Consider the following 16,489-nt stretch of genomic DNA (forward strand, 5'->3'; position numbering starts at 1 on the left):
AAATCAACTCAAAAAGATTCAGTCGCACGTCAGATTAAAAGCATTATGAGTGTAAAAAACCTGCATGGCCACGAGATACTTCCAACTGTGTGCACAATTATCAGGCAAGTTATTATTCTCATCTTATTACTGTTTCTATGCACATTTTCCGACTCCAAAATGCAGAAACTTGGCTAAAATAATGAACAGCTTATAGTAAGCGTGCATAATTATAAAGCAGCTTCATTAATCATGCAAAAATGGGCCCAAAACACTGAAAATTGAAAAAATTTGAAAATGGCTTTCACATGGATGCAACATACAGCGAACGATCCACTGCTTTGTTGCAACTAATCAACAAGGTCGCAAGAAAGACATGGAGATGAAAAGGTGCAAATTAGTGTAAAGAAGTAAAAGGTGTCTCAGAGACACAGCCAAAGGTAAAAGAAGCAGAAACATCACAAATTAAAATTCACATGCTGGAGTGTCAAGACATTTGTCAAAGGTTAAGACCTGCAGTGAGGAAGAAGCTTTGAGCACCATTCTGGAGGCTGCAGTTGCTGCTTCAGTGGGGGTTGATGAATGACTGGTCCAGAAACTGCACTGGGATTCTGCAGGACCAGACACAAATCTCATGGCAGCAGGTGGTGAGGTGGTAAGTGAGAGCTGTCGAGTGAAAAATCTACTGAACGCTCATCAGAGAGGAAGAGGTCAATAAGCGAAGTTGAAAAAAAGATTATGACAGGTTTTCACGATACAAAAGCAAAGTGAGTCTGACATTTGAAGAAGCTTTCCAAGAGTAACTGACAAATATGGAAAAGAAGTGGACTTTGTGGTGACAAATGTGCAAAGTATTGATCTGCAATGGGCTTAAATCTGACACCTTTAGGTTGAGGCAAAACACCTGCTCTCCAGCACAAAATAAGTATGATACTATTGAGAAATGGCAGAAAAAAAGTAGTTAAAATTGAGTGTTACGAATCTAACTGTAATTTTGTGACATCATTACACATGGGGATACGTTTATTGATAATACTTCACTACACAATAACGTGTTTTCCCAGAAGAAAACTGTAAGACCAGATTTTCAACTGCCCCACAGTCCTTGAACTACATGTCAATCTAAGCTTAAAACATCACTTTATTCTACATGTCTCATTTAAAAATTTGTCAAAAATAAACTCCTTGCTCTAATCGGATTCTGTAAAAAACTACAAAATTCTGCTCTAATCAGCACAACCAAGAAATCTAATCTAATTGAGCTGAGGCGAATGCTCATGTGACAAAAATTCAAAGAACTTTTGACTGAAATCATTACACTGAGCAGCTCAGTCAAGTATAGAAACAGATTCCAAGTATAAATTGCTAAATATCTATTGTACATAGAGTCATCTTTTTTTTCCAGTATTGGTAACACCTGGACATTTGGAAAAATGCTTTACATGTTGATTCCATGGTTTGGCAATTTTTGGCAGATCAAATAATCAAAAAAATTCTACTCTTGATTTTTGCTTTGTTGGCATCATAACCGTCGCATTGCTCAAAAAAGATTTCCAAGTCATCCTTCCTTCTAGTCATGGTTGTACTGTTTCCACAAAAGCTGCAGGACTTTTATTGCAGCGAAAAAACTGTGAGCAAAAATGTGACAGGTAACAAGAAACTGTTTCTGACTGAGAGAATGGTATCTGTTCAAAAATGAAATAAACCATGATGAAAATAATCTCATAGCTGTGCATGCAGTGCAGATGTAGGGATCAGATGCGTGATTTCTGATCTGCAGCATCGTTCTGCTTTGTTATCTTCCTTTATCTGCCCTCTACCTGTTACTCTCCGGCTGTCATGGCGACGGTCGAGGCAGGTGTCTGCCAGCCGTCTGCCTCCATTCCAGGATCAGGTGGGGAGTGTGAGAATTTAAAGGTGTGAGGGAACACAGCTGAGACGGGTGTGAATTAGATCCCTTCGGTTCATGTGTTTCAGTCTTTTCCTCTATGAGATTCGGCTGCAGTGAGTTCACACATCATCCTTCAATGCGGGACACTAACATGATGTCATCTTTCCCTTTCAACTCTCTGAATCTCTCCTGCGGTGGAAGGCGGAGTTTTTTTCACTTGTGATGTAATGTCAGAGGGTTTTATAAAACAGCGAAGGACAGAATAAATAAAGGTTTTAAAGAGAAAGCAGCTAAAGGTTAATTTGCATTTGTGTTTTAGAAAACGAACGCCGAGCTGCTGTGACACCTGCTTCAAAATCTATGATCATTTTTGACTATCAATAACACAGAGAGCTGAAATAACCGATTCACTGATGTGCTGCCTCCTTACATTCTACTGCTTTTAAAAAAATATGAATAAAACAATAAGTCCTGCACCAATTTTTACCCTGTGGGACAGAAAGACTTCAGATTTTTTTCTAAGTATGTTAAAAAAATAAATAAAAAAAAAATCTAATAAATATGAAAGCATCCACCTCCCTAAAGAACAGGAGGGTTGGCACTCCCAAAACTACATTATATTTCTGTACAACTGCAACCCCATTTTCATTTTTGTAACACGAGTTATGCATAAAATAAAAGATATACAAAAATAAGGAAAAAAATATTTGGAATCCAGAATTAACAGCAGATACAGAAAAATACAAGAAAATGGGAAAAAAAAGAAAAGAAAAGAAAACATGACTCAAAATTATTTGTAAACATGAAAAAGTGGCAAAATAACTGCAATAGGGTCACAAGGGGGCTGGAGTCTATCCTGGACAGGTCACCAGTCTATCACAGGGCTACACATAGAGACAAACAATCACACTCACATCCATGCCTATGGACAACTTAGAATTCTGAAAACTTTGAGCTGGATGGCTCCTCATCTGGACTGTGGTACTTAGATAAAGTTCTAACTGGCTTCTAAAGTTGTGAGGAATGACAGAAATGAACATCTTTACATCTCCACATTTGTATAAAACACATGAAAAATGGATTTGCTAAACATGTCATATACAGTTCTGCTTCCTCTTTTCCTGCTACATACAGATGGGTGAAGGCAGATGCAGCAAACAGCCAAAACAGCACAAAAGTCGAGTCGCTGTTATTCTCAGCCAAATCACAGATACAGATGGGTGACAAATGAAAAGTCGCAGTGAGACACTGGCACCAAAGAAGTAACAAATGCAGATTCTTCTACGGAGCATTTCATTGGATGGACTAAATTCAAACCTGACTGTGAAGGCTTCAGATTTGAACACCTGCAGGAGATCTTAGATGCTGTTCACTTGTCTTTGCATTATTTTCTCCTCTAAATTTGATCTACATGACACTAGTATCAATACATCTCCAGACAACTCCTGTCATACATCTTCTCTCCTGACATTTGCTGATTTATACAGCTGATGCCATTTAACACTCACAATGTTTCTCTCCTGCATGCGCAAACTTTCATGTGGCCTTATCTGACAAACTGCTCTGCTCCTCTGGTGGTCAAACACACAACTAGACACAAACCACAACACATTATCTGCAACTGACACCACGACAAGCTTCGGTGTACATATCAGTGTGAGCATGGACACTGCTGCGTATTTGCGTTTTTGTAATCTGACCTCCATCTGGCCTGTTTCTGTCACCGCGTGCACAAAGAGTGAAACATCTCAGCTGTCAAAGTTCAAAAAGATCACTGTTGCGTAACTCTGCCCTTCCTGCCAGATTGATACGTGTTTGATTTATTTTTTCCACACGAGTTGTGACAGAGTTTTTTCACAAGCCCGAGGGCTGTGAACGCTGCTGTGCTCATACAAAAACAGCCGCAAATATGAAAGTGGTAAAAACACAATAGCAGAAATGCACAGAAAAGAAAGATAAAAGGATGTGGAGAAGAGTTGGAAGGATGGAGGTGAGGGTGTCCATGCTCAGAAACTGCTGCAGCCTCCACCTCCTCCACCGGCTAAAACACACCACACTTTGATGAAATAAACACACACACAGGAGGGGATGAGCTATAGCCGCCGTCACTGCTGCAGCTCCCCCGGAGAAAAAGATGATTTTGAGATGTGAAGATGCGTGTTTCCTGCGCAACCAGGTGAACAGAAGTCACACTGAATCCAACAGCAGAAACACAGCACAACCAAGTGGCAGAAAGAAAAAAACAAGTCTGCAGCGGGACGGGAGGAGGGATCAGTTCAGTTCAACGCATCCCCAAAATAGCAGTTAGTGAGCTTCTATGCTTTTAAGACTTTTAAGGAGAAAAAACGCAGAACAAAATGACTCATTTGACAACCAGGAAGGCTGCAAAACTGCCTCTTTACCCATTCATCCTATAAAGACTCCCAGCATGCAGTGGGCACATTATGGCTGGCCAGTATGAGGAAAAAGGGACACTAGAATATTCATAGAGATCTTAATCGCCACCACTGGACAACAGTTCAGTTTAGTTCATTGTTTTGTGTCAAACTGTCGCAGCCTGCGGTTAAACATAAGCAATCAACAGCACATTAGGACTAAAGCAAAAATATTTCAATACTCTCTCTTTTCTTTCAGGTTTGCTCAAATAAACAGTTTGTGAGCAGATTCACGTTTGTTTGCATAAGTGATGTTTTTAAAGTTTTAAACACAGATCTTAAAGTCTTCATGGTGAAAAGGAGAACACGACAACCTGAAACATTTAACAGCACTAGAAAGGATATTAACCCCCTGAACCACAAAACCTGTCAGCAGGTTGAAAAGTTTTGGAGATTACAAAAGCTCCAAAACTACACCATTTGTCAGAATCAGAAACTGCAAAAGCAAAAAACTAAATGTTAGATTTTCAACTTTCCAACAGAGAGATAACTGCGGGACACTAACATGATGTCATCTTTCCCTTTCAACTCTCTGAATCTCTCCTGCGGTGGAAGGCGGAGTTTTTTTTCACTTGTGATGTAATGTCAGAGGGTTTTATAAAACAGCGAAGGACAGAATAAAGGTTTTAAAGAGAAAGCAGCTAAAGGTTAATTTGCATTTGTGTTTTAGAAAACGAACGCCGAGCTGCTGTGACACCTGCTTCAAAATCTATGATCATTTTTGACTATCAATAACACAGAGAGCTGAAATAACCGATTCACTGATGTGCTGCCTCCTTACATTCTATTGCTTTTTAAAAAATATGAATAAAACAATAAGTCCTGCACCAATTTTTACCCTGTGGGACAGAAAGACTTCTGATTTTTTTCTAAGTATGTTAAAAAAAAAAAAAATAAAAAATCTAATAAATATGAAAGCATCCACCTCCCTAAAGAACAGGAGGGTTGGCACTCCCAAAACTATATTATATTTCTGTACAACTGCAACCCCTTTTTCATTTTTGTAACACGAGTTATGCATGAAATAAAAGATATACAAAAATAAGGAAAAAAATATTTGGAATCCAGAATTAACAGCAGATACAGAAAAATACAAGAAAATGGGAAAAAAAGAAAAGAAAACATGACTCAAAATTATTTGTAAACATGAAAAAGTGTCAAAATAACTGCAATAGGGTCACGAGGGGGCTGGAGTCTATCCTGGACCAGTCACCAGTCTATCACAGGGCTACACATAGAGACAAACAATCACACTCACATCCATGCCTATGGACAACTTAGAATTATGAAAACTTTAAGCTGGATGGCTCCTCATCTGGACTGTGGTACTTAGATAAAGTTCTAACTGGCTTCTAAAGTTGTGAGGAATGACAGAAATGAACATCTTTACATCTCCACATTTGTATAAAACACATGAAAAATGGATTTGCTAAACATGTCATATACAGTTCTGCTTCCTCTTTTCCTGCTACATACAGATGGGTGAAGGCAAATGCAGCAAACAGCCAAAACAGCACAAAAGTCGAGTCGCTGTTATTCTCAGCCAAATCACAGATACAGATGGGTGACAAATGAAAAGTCGCAGCGAGACACTGGCACCAAAGAAGTAACAAATGCAGATTCTTCTACGGAGCATTTCATTGGATGGACTAAATTCAAACCTGATTGTGAAGGCTTCAGATTTGAACACCTGCAGGAGATCTTAGATGCTGTTCACTTGTCTTTGCATTATTTTCTCCTCTAAATTTGATCTACATGACACTAGTATCAATACATCTCCAGACAACTCCTGTCATACATCTTCTCTCCTGACATTTGCTGATTTATACAGCTGATGCCATTTAACACTCACAATGTTTCTCTCCTGCATGCGCAAACATTCATGTGGCCTTATCTGACAAACTGCTCTGCTCCTCTGGTGGTCAAACACACAACTAGACACAAACCACAACACATTATCTGCAACTGACACCACAACAAGCTTCGGTGTACATATCAGTGTGAGCATGGACACTGCTGCGTATTTGCGTTTTTGTAATCTGACCTCCATCTGGCCTGTTTCTGTCACCGCGTGCACAAAGAGTGAAACATCTCAGCTAAGTTCAAAAAGATCACTGTTGCGTAACTCTGCCCTTCCTGCCAGATTGATACGTGTTTGATTTATTTTTTCCACACGAGTTGTGACGGAGTTTTTTCACAAGCCCGAGGGCTGTGAACGCTGCTGTGCTCATACAAAAACAGCCGCAAATATGAAAGTGGTAAAAACACAATAGCAGAAATGCACAGAAAAGAAAGATAAAAGGATGTGGAGAAGAGTTGGAAGGATGGAGGTGAGGGCGTCCATGCTCAGAAACTGCTGCAGCCTCCACCTCCTCCACCGGCTAAAACACACCACACTTTGATGAAATAAACACACACACAGGAGGGGATGAGCTATAGCCGCCGTCACTGCTGCAGCTCCCCCGGAGAAAAAGATGATTTTGAGATGTGAAGATGCGTGTTTCCTGCGCAACCAGGTGAACAGAAGTCACACTGAATCCAACAGCAGAAACACAGCACAACCAAGTGGCAGAAAGAAAAAAACAAGTCTGCAGCGGGACGGGAGGAGGGATCAGTTCAGTTCAACGCATCCCCAAAATAGCAGTTAGTGAGCTTCTATGCTTTTAAGACTTTTAAGGAGAAAAAACGCAGAACAAAATGACTCATTTGACAACCAGGAAGGCTGCAAAACTGCCTCTTTACCCATTCATCCTATAAAGACTCCCAGCATGCAGTGGGCACATTATGGCTGGCCAGTATGAGGAAAAAGGGACACTAGAATATTCATAGAGATCTTAATCGCCACCACTGGACAACAGTTCAGTTTAGTTCATTGTTTTGTGTCAAACTGTCGCAGCCTGCGGTTAAACATAAGCAATCAACAGCACATTAGGACTAAAGCAAAAATATTTCAATACTCTCTCTTTTCTTTCAGGTTTGCTCAAATAAACAGTTTGTGAGCAGATTCACGTTTGTTTGCATAAGTGATGTTTTTAAAGTTTTAAACACAGATCTTAAAGTCTTCATGGTGAAAAGGAGAACACGACAACCTGAAACATTTAACAGCACTAGAAAGGATATTAACCCCCTGAACCACAAAACCTGTCAGCAGGTTGAAAAGTTTTGGAGATTACAAAAGCTCCAAAACTACACCATTTGTCAGAATCAGAAACTGCAAAAGCAAAAAACTAAATGTTAGATTTTCAACTTTCCAACAGCCTTTAAGCTATGTATTGGTCATTCACGGTTTTGTCTGCAAAACTATCCAAATCTAAGCTTAAAATTAGGATATTTCATGACAGCAGATGTTGCTTCCAATAGAGAAATAACATTAATGGTAGAAAACCAAATTAATGCGTTAAGATTTATCAGTCTGCAGCTGTTACAACTTCAGCCAAGGTAAAGATTATTATTATTATTATTATTATTATTATTATTATTATTATATACATGCAGTGTATGTCTTAACAAGTGTTTATTCTGCTTCAGCACAAATTCAAGAAACATGGATCTACGCTTACTTTCGGACATTTAAACCTGCGAGGAGCAACATGATTTCCAATCGATACATTCAACAGGATTCAGGCAGCGTCTTGTTATTTTGGTTCTGTGCTTACTTTCACTTTACCACTGAAAAATGAATCATCCAGCTCTGTTCTCCTGCAACATGTTCACTTTGTAAATCTGAAACAACAGCAGAAGATAAAACATGAGCCTTACTTCTCAACAAGAGGCAAGTATTTAAAGGCAAACTCGAGATCAATCTTTTTAGTCAGGCTTTTGATTTATTTGATGGATTTTATTTATGTAATACTCTTCTTATTCACTTATTTAGTATATTCAATGTACCATTTACTATTTATTTTCTTGTTCTGTGTTTAAGAATTTTGACATCTATTTCGGACTATCTATATTTAAATAATAGACATTGCGTTGTATTTATTTTATTACATTTTATCTTATTTAATTTAGGTCATCTGGTGTTTACTCATTAAATGAGAAAGGCTGTAATAAAGTGGAGCTTCAGGGTACTAAAAGAAAATAAAATGCAGCATTTCCTTCCACCCAAACACTTGGATTTCATTATTTAAGATTGAGAAGATGACTGTAGATCTTTTTTTCTGTTATTTTTTTTTCTTGTCAACTTGTTTACAAAAACCTCTCTTTACCTTTTCTTTAACCTCTGTGACTTTAATTTTATTTACCAATTTCTCCTTTTATTCACATATGTACATATTTTAATCTATTCAATGTATTGGTTTTACTTCATTCTTTAAAATTATTTTCTTGTTTTAATGAATTTTGACTTCTGTTTTGCCCTTCACCTACTTGCTTACCTATCTATGTACCTATCTATGCATCTTGATATATGTTGTTTTCATTTTATTGCATCTGATGTTTATTCATTCAATCGTGTGCTTTTTATGATAATATTTACGTAGTTCCTTAATCCCTGTTTTAAAATCTTTCATTTACAACATGATGTTGTTTGTATTGTATCTGTGAAGCACTTTGTGTTATATTTCATTTGTGTGAAAAGTGCTTTATAAATAAAGTCTAACTGATTAACTGAAGAGAGAATTTAAATATTGTACTTTTTTTTCCACTTTAATTATAAATCTAACAGCATGGATCGAATAGGCTGAAAAAATTATTTGTCTGCCTCGGAGCTAAAACAATCCTCCCTGTCTGTCACACTGCAGCTCTGTCGCACTTGACAGCTGGCATCATATTATTGTCTGAAACTTTCTGCAGAGTTTTCTGCATCGGTGCTGGATTTTTTTTTTAACTTGAGCATCCCTAATTTGGCTGCATACATTGTGCTCTGCATTTCTACTTGTCTCCTGGTCCCTGCTGCTGGAAACGCAGCGTGATGCTTCACAGCAGGGCGCTGCCACATAGATCTTCAACTTTCCCACAAAACTTGAGCTACTCGTCGTTCACTTGAGGTTTTATCTGAAGAATTAATTAAATCTAAACTTAAAATCATGATCTTTCACAAAAATGTATTTATTCTGCTTGTGTCACAGAAAAATTTGCCAAAAATACACCATTTGTAGGAACCAAATTATGTGAAAAAAAACAAAAATTTCTGCACTCCTTGGTGAAACTATGAAGCCAGTAGTGACTCAGCTGTGACCAACAATCATGTGACAAAAATTCAGAGTCTGTTTGGTTGAACTGCAGGCTGTGTTTAAATAGTGCAGATAGGGGACAAGTATGGAAAATGAATCATCTGTGGTTTTAATGAGTCTAGTGAGCTCCTCCACACCTAAGGCATAAACAGGCTTTACCTCTAGGATGCAGATTAACAAATTATTTTATCTTTTAACAGGACAGATCATATCTCACAGTTAAATTACATCTTCTGCTGTTTTGTGACATTTTTGTAGTGAAATAACTATTTGAAAATGCCTCATATTTTGCCACTTTTCAGAAAATTAAGGAAAATCTCTCATCTCCTGAATCAATATTTCAGCTCATAACACCACAAAGATGCTTCATGTCACTATGACTGAATATGTCCTGGTTTTAGCCCTGTTCTAAAATGACTGTTTCAATGTCTGTAGCTTTAAAGTAGCTGCTGCTGGCCCCGCCCCCTTCAGGAAGAAGATGCTCTCTGCATCTGTGATTGACAGCACACAGCAAAACAGTTGGTGGATTGATTGTGCGAGATCAGGACTTTCTCTCTTAAGGTTATTTTACGTGGAAATATGTCACTGCACTGCTGCTGTTTTTAACTCCTGTTTGGTGAGTTTGTTGTTTCAAATGCACTATTATTCTAAAACATTATAATAATTTTATAAATCTGTCTTTTAATATTTATTATCATTCTTATCCAAGTTTCTCAATTGTGTGCCTTCATCTTTTATTTTTGTACTCAGCTACAGTATAAATGAGGCCTCCAAACCTTCGTGTGTTTTTAGTTTGAAGGTTGAATAAATTAAGAATTTTGCTCCAAATTAAATCCACTGCAAAACTCTAGAAAACAATTGGATGTCTACAGACTTCTGAAATAACTCTTTCATGTCATTAATATATTCCTTTCTACAACTAAGATGAGTTTCTTTTGGTATGTGGAGCAATATCTAAACTTTAGTCAGATTTCTCGCAATTTAAATCTGTCTGCAGCTGCTACAATTTCAGCCAAGATAAAGAGGATTATCACTTATAATTTTTAATTTTAATTATTATTATTATATACATGCATGTGTGTGCTGTGTACTGTATGCATTCGTGTGTTTATTCTGTTGGTTTTAGTGTCTGCAGTTTTAAATGTAGCTGCGCCGCTGCTGTCCCGCCCCCTTCAGGAAGAAGACTCTCTACATCTGTACATCAATTTATTTAAAATGCAGCATCCCTAATTTGGCTGCATACATTGTTCTCTGCATTTTGTATTATTTACAAGCTTCCTGGTCCCTGCTGCTGGAAACAGCGTGACGCTTCACAGCAGGACTCTGATACTTGAGTCTTCAAAACACTGTCCGAGTTCAACTTTTGTTTCTACTGATCACACACAGGCGTCTTGCTGCGACTTTCCTGCAGCTGTTGTAATGTAATACAGTGTTTTTGTACCTGTCTGATGGGTTCAGGGACTCGGTAGCGGCAGCAGGAATGTGTGAGGCGAACAGCAGTGTCCAGGCTGATCTTGTGGCCCACGGACACGTACACCGGCTTCACGCTCTTATCAGAGCTTCGCAGCGCCTGAAATCACAGAGAAAAATCTTGTGATAGTTATTAACTTTTTTTGACTTGCATCGGGGTGGGTGGCCTTTAAAGCTGCAACACAACACCTCTGTTAAAAGCGTTTGTTTCCATTTTGTTTTTAGCAGTGTGTCCTTTGCCGCACCTTTCCGAGCACTTTGCCCGAGGCGGCAGTGAGTGGGAAGCTGTCTCCTCCTTTTTGCAGAGCAGCGATCTGCGGAGGCAAAGAAACAAGAATCAAAGTCAGAGAGGATGTACAGCACACCAAAACAAACAGCAGCAGGCTGAAACAAAATATTAACCTGCTGCGGAGGCTTCGCTCTCTCTTCACTTTCGCTTTAACCTCAGTGAGACTCGAACAAATCTCTACTTTTGACAAAACGCACACGGTTGTTTACAGTCTCTGAATAAATAGAATACTAAGCTCCTACTGCAGCCAAAGAACAAAAACAACAAAATATATAACACCTGCTGTAAATTGTTGATGAGACATTTTTGCGGTTAAGATCTTCTTCTCAATTTATATACAAAAAAACCACCCTATAACAAAACAATATAATAAAACACTCTCTTTTCATTTCTGCTTTAACCTGTGAGGCTCGACTTTACATCCCACTCAAACTCTACTTCTGACAAAATGCATATGGTTGTATTTACTGTCTGAGTACATACAATTAAGCAAAATTTCTGCTGTCACCAAGAAATATAGACAACAAAAATGTGACTGACAGAAAAACTATCAAACAGGTTGAAAAAGAAGAGCATCAGGGCACTACTAGAAAGTATAGTGCAGCTTTTCCTTCCATTCAAACACTTGGACCAAGAGAATGTAATATCTGCTGTGAACTCTTAACTAGAACTTTTTCTGCAAATTTTTATAGCTAGCCTAAATAAAAGTAAATTTTTTAATTTGTCCAATTTTTTTTCTTTAAACCCAATTTTGTCATCTTTTCCTTTTAATGTGATACCATTGGTTTGCCACTAATTACTTAGCAAAGCAATTTCTTGTAAAGGATTGAAACCTGTTCATTAATTTGTAACGCCAATGATATTCTTTATTCTAATAGAAAGCACTTTATTGCAGTGGGTACTGTTTTAATTATAGGTTAAGCCGTTTTCTCTCAGGTAAACAGTTGGGATACTGATTTTAACATTATTTTTCAGAGTGGAGACATTTTTGTAAAAATGCCCTTTGTGTTTATTTCTAAAGTTTTGCCCCTGCAGCTGAAGGGACGGTGCAAAGTCAGATGTGTTGACAGGTGTGCTGTGGCCACAGTGATGAAGGGAGTTTAGCCTCGGTGATGGATGGAGTGTCAGCTCTGCTGTGACTGATTACAGCAAGCAGCCAGCGGGGAGACAGCAGGGGCCACACAGGGCCTCCGATCCCGGCTGGGACGAGGCCAACGCCGGGCCGAGAGACAGCGTTTGGCTGCTCTGAAGCAAGTGTAGGACCAAAGCCAGAACAGCAGAAGTCAGAAACACAGAGCGAGTCATCAATAACACACCAGTTTGAGTTACAGCCAGGCTGTCGGTGCGAAAGACAAGGAGAGAAGTAAGAAAAAAAAGATGAAAAAGTGAGAGGGAAAAGGGGAAGGGGAGGCAAGATGGACTGGAGGTTAATGAAGAAGAGAGGGACGAAGATCTGAAGGACTCTGAAGAACTTCAACAAGAATATCTTTTTCCAAAAGTGAAGCAAGGAAAAAACAGGAACATTTTCTACCCTCTTTCATCTTCTGACAAAAGAACACATTATGTTCAGAGCAAACATGGACACTGCAGTGAGATGCATGCATGTGCCTTAATGGACTTAATGGGTGGTCTGTGAGGAGGATGATACACTTCCCATCTTAGTACGTCAACAGATCCATTATTTATTTCTAAATATGGAAAACACATCCGTCATGCTTTCTTGTGTCATTTCAGACAGCAGGGTTTACTTATTTTATTAAAAATAGGTTCTGATCAACAAAATAAGCCTGATATGTTGATAAATTTCAACAGTAAGACAACATGGAAGCAGCTTGTAACATTGCACATGTAGTAACAGCTTTTATAAATAGAACTATTCTTATCTGTTTTCACATTTCAAGTTGTTTGTACTACATACTACGTAACCTTCCACATTCTCAAGCAATTAATTTGCACATTTCTGCACAATAGAAGTATTTCAATTATTTTTTCTGACCCATAATTCATGTATTTGCTACACTTGCTACTTATTTGACTGGAAACTGGAAACACATACACCTTTACTCATGAATCTTCCAAACTGAATTTGTTGCAAGTGAGAGAAAGTTCTGCAACCTTCAGAGACACTTCGCTAGACTGCATATTGGTTTTTAAATAGTGCGCTGTGGCAGTATTGTTGGAAACTCTGACGTCTAACTGAGTATGGCACCGTGTCGTCTGTCAGCGGAAAGTGTGTAGATCTGCGATGGTTAATCTTGTTTCTAAAAAGCTAATTTTCAGAAAGTTGGTAGGGAGCCTGATATGGCTTGAGTTTCACAGATTACTTCGCAGCTAATTTCCCACCGAGCACTCAAACGCCGAAGCCGGTGTTGCCTTGAAGCGTTGCAGTTCTGTTCGTGCCTGTAGACAGATTAGACAGAGCCCAAGAGAGCTGCAATTACATCAGTATGGACCAGAAGGGAGTTCTTAAATTTCATGCACAGAACACTGATCCAAAGCTAATAGCTCGAGCGGAAAGATGCAGCATGGGGGCTTAAGCCACCTGATACAGAAAACAAACGAGACTGGAGTACGTGGACGCAGATTGGATCAGAAAATGTGTGACTGCATCCTCGGGAGGCAGCTATGATCAGTGTAAACAAAGATCTCATTCCTCCCTGATGGCAGAGACGAGCTAATATTTTCTGACGCCAAAGCCAGTAACGCTAATTGAGCGAGATGGATTTACTCCTACAGAGAACTGGATTAGCATGTTACGCTACTGTATCGCCTGCTAATTGAGAAAGCAAATGTCCATTCTGCTTCACTTTCAAACTTCAGAGTGGCGCTTCTCATTAAGGAAATGCCCATCACTGCTGTCCTTCAGACCGACATCAATTACTATCACCTCAGACCAAAAACAAAAAAAAAAACAAGTTCAAGTGATTTCCATGAGGGATGTGGACGCTTCATATGAAGATCAAGTCTTTACCCTCTGCCTTGTAAGCAGGTTGTGAATGTTTTCTGCTCTGGTCACATTTTTCCTCAGTGTGGGTTTATTTTTCACTGCAATATAAAGTCCTGTATCTCTATAAAAACGGCACTATAGCTAGAATAGAAAACCTAAAAAGGTCTTTAAATGTCTTTTGGGCAGCTTAACACAGTTTTAATTCCACAAATCCTTAAAGAGCAAGAAAAAAAATAAAGTTCCATGTTTTTTATCATTTATTTTACAAAAATTTAAAACGCCTAGACCCGACATGTAGAACACTTTTCCAAATGCCGACAGTTGCTATCAATAATGGAAAAAAAACTGTCACTCTACTATAAATACTTTGCTATCTGTTAACTATTTGCTGTACATTTTTTATTTGCTTCCATCTTTGTCTACAATCTGCTCTGTGTAAACAAAACCTGCAGTTTAACAGAAAATTCCTTCAATTTTTCTCATGTAACAGTTAGTCAAATGAGTCACTATTAGCTGAGTCCCTCATGGCTTTATACTTACACTGAGGAGCACAGAATCTTTGACATTTTGCAGAATCTATTTAGAAGAAACAGTTTAGAACCACAGTATAATAGTGTAATTTTAGTGACATCTTTAAAGACAGCGTGTCTTTCACATCTGCCAGCGAGTTTTGGTGTTTAGAGGGTTAAACCATCTTGAAGAATAACATCTAAATATATGTGTAAATGGATCTACAGTCCGCAGAATTCAGGAAATGCTACTATCTTTATTATAAATCTCTGTGGTTTCAGAGCAGCAGCTACCAGAACCTCCACTGACCTCCACATCCTGATAAGTTACAAGAAAAAAAAATGTGTGTCATCTTATTTTAGACTCCAGCCAGACGCCTGTTCTTCTGATGGATTTTTTTTTTTTTTTTTTACTTTAAATTGTTTTTGTTCTTCCCTCAACAGGTCAGCAAGGCTGCACGCTGAAACAAAGTGAACATTTGCATATTAATGAAATCCAGATTTTGCTGTCCCACAGGTATACTTTGACCAATAGGCATTTGTTCCAGCTTGATTTGTATTCAAAAAGTCACATTAGCATTAGCTACACGAGGAGGCCTTGGTTCGCAATAAAAGTCACGCTGTCAAAACAGCAGCACACACTCACATGCACGTACAAATAAATGTGTAAGTGTAAGTTCACATGCACACAAAGGCGCACACTGAAAAGCAATTGAAGACTCTGTCCTTTGCTTCGTCCCTCTCTGACATTTCTTTGCTTTTTTTAGATACAGCGGGTGACAAAGACAACAGAAAAATGATTACACTTTTAAAACCCGATTCATTTAATGATGCTTGTTGACGATGGAAGCCTTTTACAGGAGAAGAATACGCACACAGCTATGAGAAACACCACAAATAAAGCAGCTTTTCATCATTTGTTTGGTAAAATAAATCACAAGAAAAGGCTTTACAGTGCAGTAATGAAAAACAGAATCACAGGTCTGAAACTCGAGTCAAAATAGCCTTGAATAGATGGTTTCTCAACAGTTTATAACATGATTTACAAACTCAAGTGAGCTCAGAACATGCAGGTCATGCCAGATTATCATGTATATGTGTTGTTCTAGCTATGCTGGGTTTTATGAGAAGCAGAGTAGAAGTAAGTCGTTTTGGCTTTGAATCTTAGTTTCAAACATCTAATACAGTCTCCTGTAGAAAGTATAACCCCCTTGGGAGGATTCCTTTTTAATTCATTTTCAGCATTGAATCATCATCAATATAATTCGGCTTTTGTGACAAGAATTTGCAAAAAAAAAAAAACTCATGTTAAAGTAAAAAAGATTTCCCTAGACTTTGCTGCAGTCATTTTATCCTCTACATTTACAAGCATTCTACATCCTGCTGCTGAGGAGCATCCCCACATCATGATGCTGCCACCACCGTGCTTCATATCATGATGCCGCCACCACCGTGCTTCACATCATGATGCTGCCACCACCATGCTTCATATCATGATGCCGCCACCACCATTGCTTCACATCATGATGCCGTCACCACCATACTTCACATGATGCTGCCACCTCCATGCTTCACATCATGATGCTGCCACCACCGTGCTTCACATCATGATGCTGTCACCTCCATGCTTCACATCATGATGCTGCCACCACCATGCTTCATATCATGATGCCGCCACCACCATGCTTCATATCATGATGCTGCCACCTCCATGCTTCACATCATGATGCTGCCACTTCCATGCTTCACATCATGATGCTGCCACCACCATGCTTCACATCATGATGCTGTCACC

The 16,489-nt window shown here is 38.7% G+C and overlaps 1 protein-coding gene across 2 annotated transcripts in view; it reads right to left on the reverse strand.

Moving 5' to 3' along the window:
• The window catches only part of LOC111577946 (endonuclease V), an 81,035-nt gene that overhangs the window by 55,467 nt on the left and 9,079 nt on the right, over positions 1-16,489 (reverse strand). For both annotated transcript variants that reach the window (XM_023284478.3, XM_055009545.1), the window contains exons 6-7: positions 11,195-11,263; positions 10,921-11,049 (exon numbers count right to left, since the gene is read on the reverse strand). In XM_023284478.3, coding sequence (XP_023140246.2) covers positions 10,921-11,049; positions 11,195-11,263 — 198 coding nt within the window. The remainder of the gene's footprint in view (positions 1-10,920; positions 11,050-11,194; positions 11,264-16,489) is intronic.

Source organism: Amphiprion ocellaris, chromosome 4 (genome assembly GCF_022539595.1).
Source record: "Amphiprion ocellaris isolate individual 3 ecotype Okinawa chromosome 4, ASM2253959v1, whole genome shotgun sequence".
NCBI classification, from domain to species: Eukaryota; Metazoa; Chordata; class Actinopteri; family Pomacentridae; genus Amphiprion; species Amphiprion ocellaris.